Here is a 14,138-nt window from a genome sequence, read left to right on the forward strand (position 1 = left end):
CCTACAGCTAACCCCAGTAATGTGCTGCCCCACTACTCCCATGTGCACATACATGTACGTCCCAATTACTGTACACACTCCTGTAAGTGAATGATGTCATCTGTGCATGTGTCGGAGGCTCAGACTGGGCCTCGCTCACAGTCACAGTGACCCTAGGTGTTTTTCCCGAGCGGCTGGTTGTAGATGTTTATGTTGGAGGCCATTGGGTGATAGAGAACATGCAGAATGTTTATGTTTTCCTTTCTAATGGGCTCCCTGGGTTCGCACTGTGTCACCAGATATTTTCTTGGACTCTCAGGGACCCCCACGCTGCAGTCCCAACATTTCCCATGTCCCATCCAAACGGCCCCTTTGATACAGAGGCTCTTCCTGCCGCAGACTCAGACTGGAGACATGGCTTAATCCTCCTCAGTCAACATATTCTCAAAGTATCACACACTTGAATGAAGAGAATGAAAACAGAGTCAGACCTGTGTTTTGAGCGGATCCAGATTCCACCGTAATGTATGATCCCTTTTATACAACCGAGACAATTTTATATAATAATCAGTTCAATTACTGTGTAAATTACACATTGGCTTTAATACGGAGCAAAAACATTACAGTCATTTCCATAATCACAGATGAGATGCGAGAGAAAAAGATGGGTTTGGTGTTGGTAAAATGAAAGGAGCTCTGGCTGACTGAGCAAACTACATGATTTTTCTGCAAATCCTTCCTGATTTTAGGAAGATTATAATGAGAGGAGCAGTAGAGGGAGAAGACGGATACCGAAAACCCTGATGATAATGCGAATGTTTATTTTTCCTTTTTGTATCTGTGTGGTCTGGTGGTCAGATGTGTGATCCTGCTGCAGCTACAGGACCAGTCCCTGGCCATGAATCAGACAGGAGAAGGTATTTGGGGGAATCTTCTCCATTTCCAGTGGGTTATTTTCCAAGTGGACTGAAGCCAAGGTCGAGCCGGAGTTACGAGGATGGCACACTCCCCAGCGCCTCACCAGCCTGGGAGCACAACACACAAACACTTGAATTTAGATATATCATGCAGAATTCTATATCTAATGGACACTTGTACCCTATAGGAGCTACTTTTGCACTTTTCTTTTAAATTCACATAGTCAACCACATGTAAGACCTGAACATTATATCTTGTGATTGAGAATGAAAAGAGATAAAGAAAGGAAATGTAGACAGTAAAAGTAATGGATAAATTGCTAATCTAAAATAAATAAAGAGTTATGGTTATATTTAAATCGCTGGGTGCCAATTATTAGCTAAAAGTAGTTGACAAAGAATAAAACATCCATATCCCATCTCTTCGAGTTGGAATAAACATAGAAATATCGACATTTACAAATTTGGTTCAATATCAGTTTCAAATCAATTCAAATGAAAACATATAGAAGAGCACGGGTGTTGTTGATTAAAGGCCTCAGGGGTGAATAACATATCTCATCTGCGATTGGATGCAAAACTATAAAAATATCTCAAGATGAGAAGGAGGTGCCATATTTTGGCATGAAGGACAGATGCCAGTGTCAATAAACAAAAAGGCAGCAGAATTGATACCTCCTGCGAGGGGCCACTACTCGTCTGAATGTTCGGATGTTTGTCACACGTGAAAGGCAAACGGAAAATTGGGTCATGTCTTAAAACATCTTATGTTTCTTTGAACAACTCTTCTCCATTATTCTTTTAGCGTTATTACAGATTCGAAATATATACATGATACAGGGATTCCAGGTTGTCTTTCCAAAGAAAACAATGTGTGACTCCACTTTTTAAAATAATCACTGGGTCTTTGTCTTTCAAACAGGAATGAGACAAGACTTTAGGATTGTTTCTTAGGTCACTTCTCGGCAGTTGCGAGCTGACGGACGTTGGCCAACTTTTCTGTTTGAAGTGCATGCATCGAGTTGGGCTGCTGACCACAATAACAAACACAAGGTCATGGACATCGTAATTGTTGTTTTGTTTACCATGCTGTGTTAGCGCAAAGGACAAACTGGTGCAGTTCAGTACAGATTAATGAGAAACTGTCTTCATCTTTTCTTTTTGAAATGTGGGCTTGAAAACTTGTATTTGTAAAGACACTGAATACCCTACAATATCCTTCTTTGCTGCTTTTCCAAGCGCCTTAAAATAATTTCCAAAGGGAGCCTCACTTGCTTAACTTCACTCCTTAACACTTAATTGACGGTAAATGTGATTCTACCTGATCTGGTTGTTGTCCAGTCTGAGCACCTGCAGCTTCTTAAACTGCCGCACACAGCGAGGGACCTCCCGCAGGTGATTGTTGTCCAATAGGAGCTCAACCAGGGAGCGGTAGGTTCCAACAAAAGACGGTCGCTGTAAACCCTCGTTGCTCAAGGCATTATGGGATAACCAGAGGGAGCGTAGGCCGGGCCGCAGGTGGCGGAACGCGAAGGTGGGGATGTGCCTGATGTTGTTGTGTTGGAGGTGCAGTTTGTGGAGAGGACGAGGCAGATTCATCGGGACAGAGGTGAACTGGTTGAAGGACAAGTCCAAGGCTTCCAGGGACCTGAGGAGAAAAAGCCCACAGAAGAATCATGATTCTCAGAGATGTACGAGAAGACATTTTACTGATAGTGCTTTCAGCGACGGATGGAGAGTGCAGAGTGGGAGTCTAAGATGCGGGGGAGACATGGGGAGCAGTGGGGGAGATAATACTGGGGTCTGGGGGGTAAACTGTAAGAGAGCATGGCAGTTTGAGGGGGAAATTGTGGTTGATAGAGTGGTTGATAAAGGGAAAACAAATGTTTTGTTAGTGGTAAAAAGAATGAACGCTCATGGAGGGAGGAGCAGATCTCAGGGGTCGGAGGCAGAGACACAACACAGAGCCTCAGTGTTCTCTCTGGAAGATCCCACACAGCTGTTGTGAGTTTGTGGCCCAGCTCACAGCAGGAGATGAACCTCATTTCCTGTTCTTCCACCTTTCACAGACCACACTCAACAGCCAATGAACTCAGAGCATCGTCAGGAGGCCAGCCAATGCCCATGCAGTGGAGTGAAATGAGGCCCAATGAGGAATCAAGGAGAGAGGAGGATTGTGGATGTGGGAGACGCTTAGACTGACATGTGACTGACTGACGTTGAGTGCCTCAGCATTTCTGCCGCTAAGTGACTTACGGTAAGACCCCTTCATTAACTCTCAACCCTTGAACTTTGCAACTCCCAGGATGCACTGCTGTTTTCACCCCCATGAGATGATGTGGTACGATGCCAAGGAGTTAAAATCCCTGAATTGATCAAAATGTTTATATACCAACATTTTACCAATTCAGGGCCATGCAAACCAGTAAGTCCATGTACTGACTTTTCAACCATACCCATGACATTTTGAATGACAATGAAGAACCATTGATTTAACTGAACCAACAAAGGGTCCAACAAAGAACCAATTTTTGCTGATGTTCTTTGGGGCACCTTTCATGAACCATCAAAAATGGTTCTTTGACGCACCCTTGGGGGTTCTTTATAGAACCATATGCAGAAATGGTTCTTTAAACAACCTCTGGCTAAAAGGTTAGCATCACTTCAAACAACCATTTTTGGTTCCAGATGGCACTTTTATTTTTCTGTGTGTATATCAATTAATTTCAGGTAATTGGTCTGTGTTGCAGGAAAGGTCATGGTTGGCATTTGTCCTTCCTCCCTCAGTTGCGTGGAACAAGGTCCAGTGTGGAGGTTGGTTACGTACCCGCCTAAGGGAGGTGTAATAAAACATCACATCAGTACAACCATAAATGTGGGAAAGAGCACAACGGTAGATTGAACTCAAAACCAACACGAGCCAACACTCACTCACTGCACAGCAGGCCTTTTGTGTAACCTACACGTATCGTGGCAGTTATGGATTCCTGTGAAAAATGTGTTTCTGTTGAAAATTTAAACCCAACATATATCACTTGATCCGTTCTCCGCACTGCTTGGCTGGTGTTGATTTGTATTCTCCATCTTTGCCAGGAAGCTCAGCAGCAGTCCGCTCAGAGCTCCATATGGTAATGATGAGGTATTAATGGGGGACACGCAGTCCTCTCTTCTCAGAGGACCCCACCCTCCATACCCCCACCCACTGTCACACACACACACACACACACACACACACACACACACACACACACACACACACACACACACACACACACACACACACACATAGGGAACATGATGTACAAGAAACTGATGAATTAACATAATTGACATGTATGATGTGTGAATTTCTAAATGCAAATTCACAAATGATTACTGCATTATCAAACTAACAAACATGCCCTAAAACAATTTCTTTCCAGGATTAATTTATGACTTCATCTCTGAAATATTTAATAGCGAAACAAAGAGCTATCACACAAAATCCAAAGTTTATTGTGTGCATGAATTTGTGTGTGTGTCCATGTTTGAGAGCGAAACACGGCCAGGAGTAATCAAGCTGCTCTGCTTATCCTCAGGATGTTGGGTTGTAACAGGAATCTGCACACAGGGATTATACACACTTTGGGAACCAAACCAGGATAGGTGGTGTAGCCAGGCGGAGCAGCTGCGCCAAACCGGGTGCACAGACCAAGACTTGATTTGAATAATGGTTTGATGGATGGATGATGGCAGAGAAAGGGTTTAGCTATATTGTGTCATTGTGTTGCAGGCTTCTGTGTACACTGAATTTATTAACATAGACTGACGTGTGGTATTTTAGGCCGTTAGTCACATCTGTTGAGTGCAGACTGAAGCACATTTGGATTAATTTATACACTGAATATGACTGTGGCTGTACTTAGTGTATGGTGTTCGCCCACTGTGAGTTTACTTCTATGTCTAGGGTACATATATCAATGTCACATTTAAATGTGAACTAAATTACTATTCAATCAAAGTCAGAGGTTTTCACATGACACAAGTGTGATGCTTCATCATTGTGTTTTTGTGTGGTGGTGGTGTGTGCATGTGTGCTTGTTATGCCACGTAAGCTTATTGCAAAACCAATTTGTGGGGGTCTGAAGATAAAAGAGCTTTCATTACACGTCCTGTCAGGCTCCGACACGTCATGACGTGACGCAACACACACACACAGCTTTGATGTGATGATCAGTGAACCTGTGCCTCCGTGCAGTCAGTGTGAGCGATGATAAATGTAACCACAGATCCTCTCCAACAACTGCCTCTCAGTCAAAATGACACAAAGGATGAAAATCAAATGAATATATATACATATCAAATTCAATCAGGACGTAATGACTTCCTGTTTAAACATAATGTCAAACAAAATGAGACAAAGTTTCTGTGTCACTTGTCAATTACTACTGCCGCCACAGTTTGACTGTTTTCTGTTTTTAGTTAATGACCCATGTTAAATTGCAGAGCACGCAAAATCCAGATTACAAACACTTTCCATTAAAAATAATAATTGGAAACATATTACCCGCAAAATGTTATTATGATGGACTTTTGGAATGACTGAATATGTGATTATTTATGGTGCTTTCATCAGTGAAAGTAACTTGAAACATGTGGTTCTGTTGGCTGGCAGCAGGGATGTGATCATGATTCAATTTTGAGTGAGTGCGGAGACATTTAACAGATATTTGAGCTGACAGCTTCATAAAAAGCCAGGAGAAGATGTGAAATGTGTGTGTGTGTTTGACAATGAAAGCTGTCCATGAAGAAAGACAAGTTGGCTCTTAGTACAAAGTCATACTACTGCAGATGTTGATTAAATTACAAATATGTACTTGACACATGTATTTGACGTACTTAAGTATTTTTGAAAGTACTTATTAAAAACTAGAAATACTGTCCTGTGGTTGTTTGCCTCCATCAAGCAGTGCAATTTCAGTCGACATGCATTTTCCACCTTTGACAACTGAAATCGAATCAGTTCGTCTTTGAGTACAAGTGACAACTGGTCAAAATTTGAAGAAAATTCCCTAAAGGCAGACTTGAGATATCAAGAGGCCAAACACATGTTTTGTGAGGCCGCCACGACCTGCTACCACCCAAATATAATGAGTTTATTCATGAGGCCAAGTGAACATTTGTAGCAAATTTGAAAAAAATGTCCTCAAGGAGCTTTTACAATTATTGGGTTCACAAGAATGGGACAGAGAGACAACCTGAAAACATAACGCCTCTGGGTCCAAAAACATGGCCACTGGGAGCAAGAAAGCAAACATATCTTAGCTGAACTATTAGGCTATAATACACAAACTGATCACAGTTTACCTGCACAGTAATTTACAAGGTACAGTATATAATGAGGTGAGGTGCTAGCATTCAGCCTGGTCTGCATGAGACAGATCCCAGGTCCAAGCTGCTCTCCCAAGCTCCCCCTAAACATCCAGTATATCCTCCACTCGTACCTCCGATCCCTGCAGCCCAGCAAGAGGCAACAATAACACTGACTTCATGACATGGAACAGAGGCGCTCCACTAACCAGAACCACACTGCAGATTATTATCTTTCTTCAGACAATTTACTTTTCATTCTCTCGCTCCCTCTTTTCATTCCCTTTCTGTCTGTTTTTCCACACACCTCCGCAGAGCAACATAAGGATTTAATTTCTCCCGAAATTCAACATGGATTTAATCGTCATGTGCAGAACAACATCCAATCCAACTACTTGACCTTTGACCTCTCAGGTGTCCTCTCCCGCAGAGTTAGTGGAGATCGGGTCAAGTTCAATTTGTTCACACTTGTCTTTGCAGTGCTGAGGGAAGCTTTTAAAGGAAGGAGGCTAATAAGCTGCCGCTCTCACCACTAATCAGGTCAAGTGTCAGGAGTCAAATACACCTGAGTCAGAAGTCAAATGAAGAGTTGACGTGCAGCAGGACAGAGCCGTCTCTTCTCCGTCCCAGAGGTTTTTTATTTTCCCTCTGAGGTCACAACATGTCATCATTTCTTCAGTCAGATTTTGCCCCGAATTTATTTACTCAGCTTTAGATTTCTACGGTTCTATCCTGTCTTTCCTTCCCTCTCTCTTTCTTTTATTTATTTTACTCCGTTTTCCCTGAATCTCCCACTGTGGTGCACAAGGACCCGAGGGAGCAGAGAAAAACCCACTGGAATTCACCATATTTAAACATGACACACACGCACAGACACCATCTAGACACATTGAGACAAACACAGAAACACACACACACACACGTATGTATGCAGGCAGAACATTGCCCTTGAGCTCTCCCTCACACGTCTGCTCGTCTGAGTACACAAGGTCAAGTGTGATAACTTCTGCATGTGTGAGAGAGAGGGAAGGAGAAGAAGGAGGAAAAAGAAGGTGAAGAAGAATACGAAGAAGAAGAATGTGTGATAGATTGATACCTTAACATGCTAAAGAAGACAAAACGTACTGATGTGGATTAAGTGAGTGTGTTTGCATGTGGATTACATGGGTCAGCACCTGATACTGATACTTACTATCAGTTACTACTTAAATTATAGGAATAGGAGGTGTATCATCTTTTGACGGAAATGTGTTATGTTAAGTACCGCACGCATCAAATGAAAACCTAGAAAAAACAATCAAAACTCATAACAAAAGGATCCAGATTGCCAGAAAACACCAGTCCACCCTCTTGTGGCGGACAGAGGGAGTGCATTTAAATAGATGGATTGATGGATGGATGGATGGATGGATGGATGGATGGATGGATGGATGGATGGATGGATGGATGGATGGGTGGGTGGACGGACATACTTGACATGGGTCCAGGCGCGGTCACCAATCCTTTGCTCGTGCAGCAGGTTGTGACTCAGGTCCAGCACTTTCAGATGGACACAGCCCCTCAGTGGCTCCTCTGACACCTCCATAATCTGGTTTCCATTCAACTCCAACTCCTGGATGAAAGAAAAAAAGACAGGCGTTGGAACTACTCTCATCCTTGTGTCTATGTATAACGGGGGAGGATTCAGTGAAGTTATATGAGTGCACCTGAAGAGAGCGAGGAAGGCCCAGAGGGAGGGAACGGAAGCGGTTGTTGTCCAACTGGAGTCTCAGGAGCTTCTTCAGAGGTCTGAAGGAGAGCGGTGACACACTGCCATCATGAAGAATATTCTCCTCCAGCTCCAGACTCGACAGGTTCCTCAGACCTGGAATAATATTTTTAAAAAGATTATTTATATAGCACCTTTTAAGACATAGTTTTGGAGGAGCTGTAATTTATGTGGACTCTGTCGGCTCAGGCAGGTGAAGAGAGAATTGCAAAGATCCAAATGACAGGAAATGAAAACACGAATAACAATCTCTAGGTTTCTTCTGGTTAAAACACGATGGTCTTTGAAAGTTTCCTGAGCTGCAGAAAACTCGACTGGAGAACTGTGTTGACGACTATTCAAGGTGAGGTCATTGTTAAAGGTGACACCAAGATTTTTTGCCAATGTTTTGGGATAGAGAACCCAGGTGCTTCCCGGTGCGTGTAATCATAGCCACTATTTTGAGAGACGCCTTTTATTTCTCAGTCCTGTACACGACTCCTACCTTTGAAACAGTCAGGTGTGAGTGTAGTGAGCTTGTTGCTGTTCAGCTTGAGCTCCGTGAGAGACAGCGGCAGTGGTGGGATCCTGGTGAGCTGGTTGCCATCCAGGTTAAGTTTCTTCAGAAAGGTCAAGTTCTACATGACACACAGCAAAAAAGAAAAGAAACGAGAGAGACAGATGGATTTACAGGCCAGGGAGATAAAACAGACAAAAATGGACACTTCTTTTGAAAATCCATAATTTCACATCCCTCTCGCCAAGCAGGACACAATCACAGCTGACAGAAATACACCAAATGAGAGAATGTCAGATCCGAGCATCTACTCCATGTCATCTATCATGTTGTATTTTGGGCAAAGCTGCTCAGTGTGGCTCCTCAGTTAAAGCTGCTGCGGTCGGTGTGTGTGTGTCAAGTAAAAGCAGTGGACGGCATCTTTTGCAGGATCCTTCTAGCCAGGCCATCGGTCCTCTGTCATTACCGGGATGCAAGGAGAAAATTGTCGAGAAAAAGAAAAAAAAGAAAATCCCTAAAAATAATTTCCCTTTTATTCTCTACACCATTGGCTGCAGCTGTTTTCCGACAGGTTTGTCCCAGCCAATACCGTGAGAGAATGTCAATGGTGGTGTGTAATGATTGGTCAGAGTGCGGCGGGCTGCCTCCGTGTGGTCAGGATCTGTGTCATTTGGAGGTTAGACCAGGGGTTATTCTTAGAGAGGATTAGTTAATGCAATTTTCAGTGCTCTTTTATTACCGTAATGATACAGGAAGCAGCCTAACTTTTATTTTAATTAGATGCAAAGTAGCTAGTAAAACTAGAGCTAGAGTCTTATAACTCACAAATTCACTCATTTCACATGTAGAAGGCTGCAGATTCCCATGATCCCCACATGAAGGAGGTTTTTTTATGTCAATATCAGATCAGTTCTATATGTGTTAACCTTTACCACCTATAAAAGTAAAATTAAATAAAAGCAGCTGCAAATGCATTCGCACCACCCGTGTTTGGGCTTTGCACCAACTCAGTAGGACCATAAATCTGCATTACTGTCTATTGCACTATATTGCAGTGATTATATATATATTTTAACTCTTAATGAAACAAGGTGTTCATAGTGGAAGGCAAAGAAAGAATTCCATTGTACAGCCTCTGTACATATGACAATAAACACTTTGAGCTTGAACTTTTACACATGCAGTAACACTTAAAAGCTGTCAGCTAAAACAATTGAACATTATTGTTGCACTTTACTGTCCTGTGTATGTCTAACACTCCATCCATCCATCCATATACCGTTTGGGGGTCACTGGGGGAGCTGATAATAGCCAGCGCGTCACAGGTCCAACACAGAGACAAGTAACCATTCACAAAATTTAGAGCCTCCAATCGACCCAACCCCAATTTGCATGTCTGATGTCAGAGAACCAGAGAAAACCCACACAGACACTGGGAGAAACCGAGAAAGGCCGCGGCCAAACCGGGATTCAAACTAGGAGCCTTCTAGCTGTGAGGGGGAAGTACTGACCACTGCACCTCAGCCCAACACTCAATTTAATGCTCAAAATAGAAACAGAATACAGGTTATTTTCACTGTGTGGAACTTCTTTCTTTCTTTCCTTTTTTGTTTATTTCTTTTTCTCCTTTGTGAATTTGTATTCCATCCCCCCATGTAACACTTTAGTATTTTAAATCAACACTATGCAACTTTTTTGACCTTATAATAGCAGCTTCCAAATCTGTTAGCTGCTACACTGACTTGGAAAAGGGAGAATGCCTCTTTTCACACCACAAAACTTTGGTGAGCAGAGTGGCTGCAGGGGGCGCTGTTGCTTAAGTGGCAGAGAGTTGTACATTCAAACATGATTTAACTTTACAGGTGTGATGCACAGTACTCTACGGTCACCAGTGTGGACAGCAGTGTTGGATGAATCAGATGAAATACGGAGCAGAGATACTCACAGTCAGGGGCTTTTCACTGAAGGACTCATCGTCCAGCTGGTTCTTGCTCAGGTCCAGTGTGTCAAGGTTCAACAGGCCAGAGAAAACCTGTGGCTCCAGGATTCTGATGTTGTTTTCTTCAAAGATAAATCACGTTATTGCACAAGATGTCGTTCACATAGTAGCCTATACTGTAAGAATGTAATATGCTGTGATAAGTATTTCGACAGGACTTGACTCAGATGTCATGGTGACACATTTGTGCTGGGACTTATTGGTCAGTGAACTTTGTCAGAGAAAGAATGAACATCACGTCAGGTTTCCGTTACTGACACTATATGTAAAGAAATATTATGTGTGTGTGCTACTTTCGTACAGTGAATCTGCCACCACAGCGTGTAAACGCGCGCACACACACACACACGCACACACACACACACACACACACACACACACACACTAATACACACCTGCCATGTCCAGCTTTGTGGCCTCCAGGTTGTGGATGATTGGCAGGTGAGTCATGCCGATGCCCCTGCAGCTGATTTCTCTGTCAGTGGTCTGACACTCGCCAAGAGGAGACTCCGTGAAGCTACTGTGTGTTTCTGTTTGATCGGTGGGAGGCTCAGTGGCCTCTAACTCTTCTTCTTCCTCCTCCTCCTCCTCCTCTTCTTCTCCCTCTTCTTCTTCTCCCTCTTCTTCCCCCTCTTCTTCTTCTTCTTCCTCTTCCTGACACAAACAATTTATAGAATTACATGACAGATAATTGCTTCATTAAATAAACTGAAAACAAAAGAAATCGTCTTATTTGTCAGAAAAGAGGAAGGAAACCTCTTCTTCTTCATCGTCGTCATCATCATCATCGTCGTCGTCATCATCGTCATCATCATCGTCGTCGTCGTCATCATCATCATCATCATCTTCTTCTTCCTCCTCCTCCTCCTCCTCTGCTTTCTCTGGATCCGTCAGCCTCTTCTTCTCAGCATGAAGTTCTCTCAGTACAGCCATGAGGGCGCTGGATTCCACTTCTGCTTTTCCACGCTTCCTCCAGCCCATCAGCGGTTGCCCCACTCCTGCCTACAAAGATAAAAATACACCAACACTTTAAATCTAAGGAGTAAATCAGTGTAAATCAACTGATTCTTAAAGACGTTGAGAGATGTTTTGTATTTGTCAGTTCCTACTATTCTATATGCGTTGGCTTCCACTGTAGCTGCATGATTGGCCCTCCCCCCGGCTCCTCTCCTTCTTCTATCAGCCTCCACGTTTCTTTGCTGTTCCATCTCCTCTTCTGCCTCCAAATTCAGATGCTCGTCCTCTCTCTCTTCATCATAAAGATGACACCAAGGGTGAGGGGCACAATTAGAGACATCAATCAATCAAAAAGTAGGTTTTTCACTATGATGTATGAGCTGAATAACTTCAAACTAATTCAGTTATTAAAAGAATTTTCATCCAAGAACATGCAGAAAAAAAAAAACAGCTTACCAGCAGGAAGCATTGATCTTGACACATGTGAATCTGACAAGGTCCCAGCTGTATCAGTTCCTGGTGGAAGAACGGCTGCTGTTTCTGCATCAGGTGCCTCAGAAGAAGTTTCAAGGTGAGCATCCATGTCCTGCCAAGAGTTCAGGCTTAGTCCTGATAAAATTGTGCCACTCAGACAAATGAGCATGATCCATGTCCTTGGTTTCTCCATTTCTGGATCAATTCAAGCTTTTTTCCGATTGACAAAAACGTCCCAGAGCTTTAAGATCCTCAGCGATGAAGAAGCGAATCCGAAGAAAGGGCAGACGATTGTGCCAAACTGTAGAAACTGAAACTGTCAGAACCTTTAAGAAGTAAAAAAGTCAGAAAAGAAGAATTTCAGATTATTAACACAGAGTAAAAACTGTGGTGAAGTTTCTCCACAGTGACGTATTGCACATGTCCCCTTCTCAGAGTGAAATGAGGAAAAGAGTGAGAGGATGGGGAGGAATATCCAGCAGGCCGAGATGTACAAAAAAAATAAACCCTCACATTGTTAATAAGGGCCCTGGTTCATCGCACCATGAAATACACAGACCCGCCCTGCTCCTCCTCGTCTCCTCGGCCTTTCATAACTGTCTGCTAACACCGGGTGGAAAGACAGAGGTTTGTGGAGGAGATAAGAGACGAACAAGATAAAAAACAGCAACACAGTAACTTTCATACACATGCGATAGGTTCCAGTTGGACGCTGTCCTGTAGTTTGACAGATGAATTCACGATGTTCTGTATGTTTTGTGTTTTTCTCCTCACTGAATCAGACTGGGATCTGAGCAGACTGCTCTGATCTTTGACCTTTTACGACACGAGACAGTTCAGGTTGGAGTCAGCCTTGTTTGGCCAAGCTCCACTAGCGTGTATGTACGAAATCAAACACGACCTCTGTGGACATAGACAATGAGCCCGTCTTCACATTCTGTACACACATACTGTACATTGATTGTCTAGTACTCCGGATTGTGTGTGCATCTCCACCTTCGACGCTCGAGCCAAGCAGGTGCCACTGGCTGAGTGTTGAGCCAAAGTGGGATTTTCACTGTGGGCTGAAACTTGCTGACAGACTTTATTTGCTCAGTAACCACACACACATGCACTAAATCGGTTGACATGTACATGAATGCTGTTATATCCCAGACAACCTGAAAGACACGATTAATTTATAGATCTGAATTATGCATCAGCTCTTGGCCGTGAAACAGGTTTTTATATTTCTGTATCTGGAGATCAGCTGATGAGACGGAGACGGCAGCAGAACCCAGACATGTTCCAAATGGCACATCGGACAACTTAGCACTCAACACTGAAACTCTCGGGTCCCCGCGTATTCTTCCAAGGTAAATAGCGATGTTGTCCAAAGACCATACATTTAAATCTTGACATGAGCATGCAGTAACCCACTAACCACATTCGACCTCATCCGAAACCTCAGTCAGACAACACCCTGGTTGACCAGTTCCCACTGCAGAGAATGGTACTCAAGTGTAAAATATCAAAAAATACAGAAACAGCTCTCAAACGCAAGCCGTAAAAAAAAGAATTGGGTTTATTTAGTATTTATGTTTATATTTTATATTTTATATTAGGAAAATCGTATTTGCTAAGACTTCCAAAACAAAAGAATCTTGAAACTAGAATGGCACTTAATAGAGCAGATACCTCCACCAAGGCCCAACAGCCTCCTTAAGGAGCCACATTTAAATTCACCAGATGCAGATTTTTATTGTGATCTGCACCAAACTGCACGAATGCTTAAATATCAGTCTTATTAACGTGCTTGAGTTGTTTTTAGTTTTTATTTGATCAATATCCATGAATTAATGTTTGAGAAATCAAAAATGTTGAAAAACTCACAATGTTAAAGTGAAAAGAAAATAAAAAAATCTGGATACCGCCCCTGATCCGGATCCACACAAAATGTATGGCTTCTTCCCTGAGCCATACCGCACCCTTCAACCAAGTTTCATGGTAACTGGTCGAGTAAATTTAGCAAAATCCCGCTAACAGATAAACAATCCAACAAACAAACAAACGTGAAAATATAAGCTCCCTGGCCGAGATAAAAAATAAAACGCTTCAATATAAAAATTGCCTGGTAAAAAGGAATATCTTGTCGGACAGAAAGTGAACATTTCAAGCCTTAATATAAGTCACATGTACGAAATGGTAAATTTATGTCAG

At 42.7% G+C, this 14,138-nt stretch overlaps 1 protein-coding gene across 1 annotated transcript; it reads right to left on the bottom strand.

Annotated features, from left to right (window-relative positions):
- Positions 1-653: 653 nt before the first annotated feature.
- Positions 654-11,289, bottom strand: si:dkey-32e6.6 (extracellular matrix protein 2). Its single transcript, XM_035159803.1, has 8 exons — positions 11,265-11,289; positions 10,904-11,162; positions 10,455-10,570; positions 8,498-8,630; positions 7,952-8,109; positions 7,718-7,857; positions 2,218-2,544; positions 654-1,004 (listed from the first exon to the last, which is right to left on the bottom strand). The coding sequence occupies exons 2-8, from the start codon at positions 10,956-10,958 to the stop codon at positions 857-859; spliced, it is 1,077 nt and encodes a 358-aa protein (XP_035015694.1). The 5' UTR covers positions 10,959-11,162; positions 11,265-11,289; the 3' UTR covers positions 654-856.
- Positions 11,290-14,138: the final 2,849 nt, after the last annotated feature.

Source organism: Hippoglossus stenolepis, chromosome 6 (genome assembly GCF_022539355.2).
Source record: "Hippoglossus stenolepis isolate QCI-W04-F060 chromosome 6, HSTE1.2, whole genome shotgun sequence".
NCBI classification, from domain to species: domain Eukaryota; kingdom Metazoa; phylum Chordata; class Actinopteri; order Pleuronectiformes; family Pleuronectidae; genus Hippoglossus; species Hippoglossus stenolepis.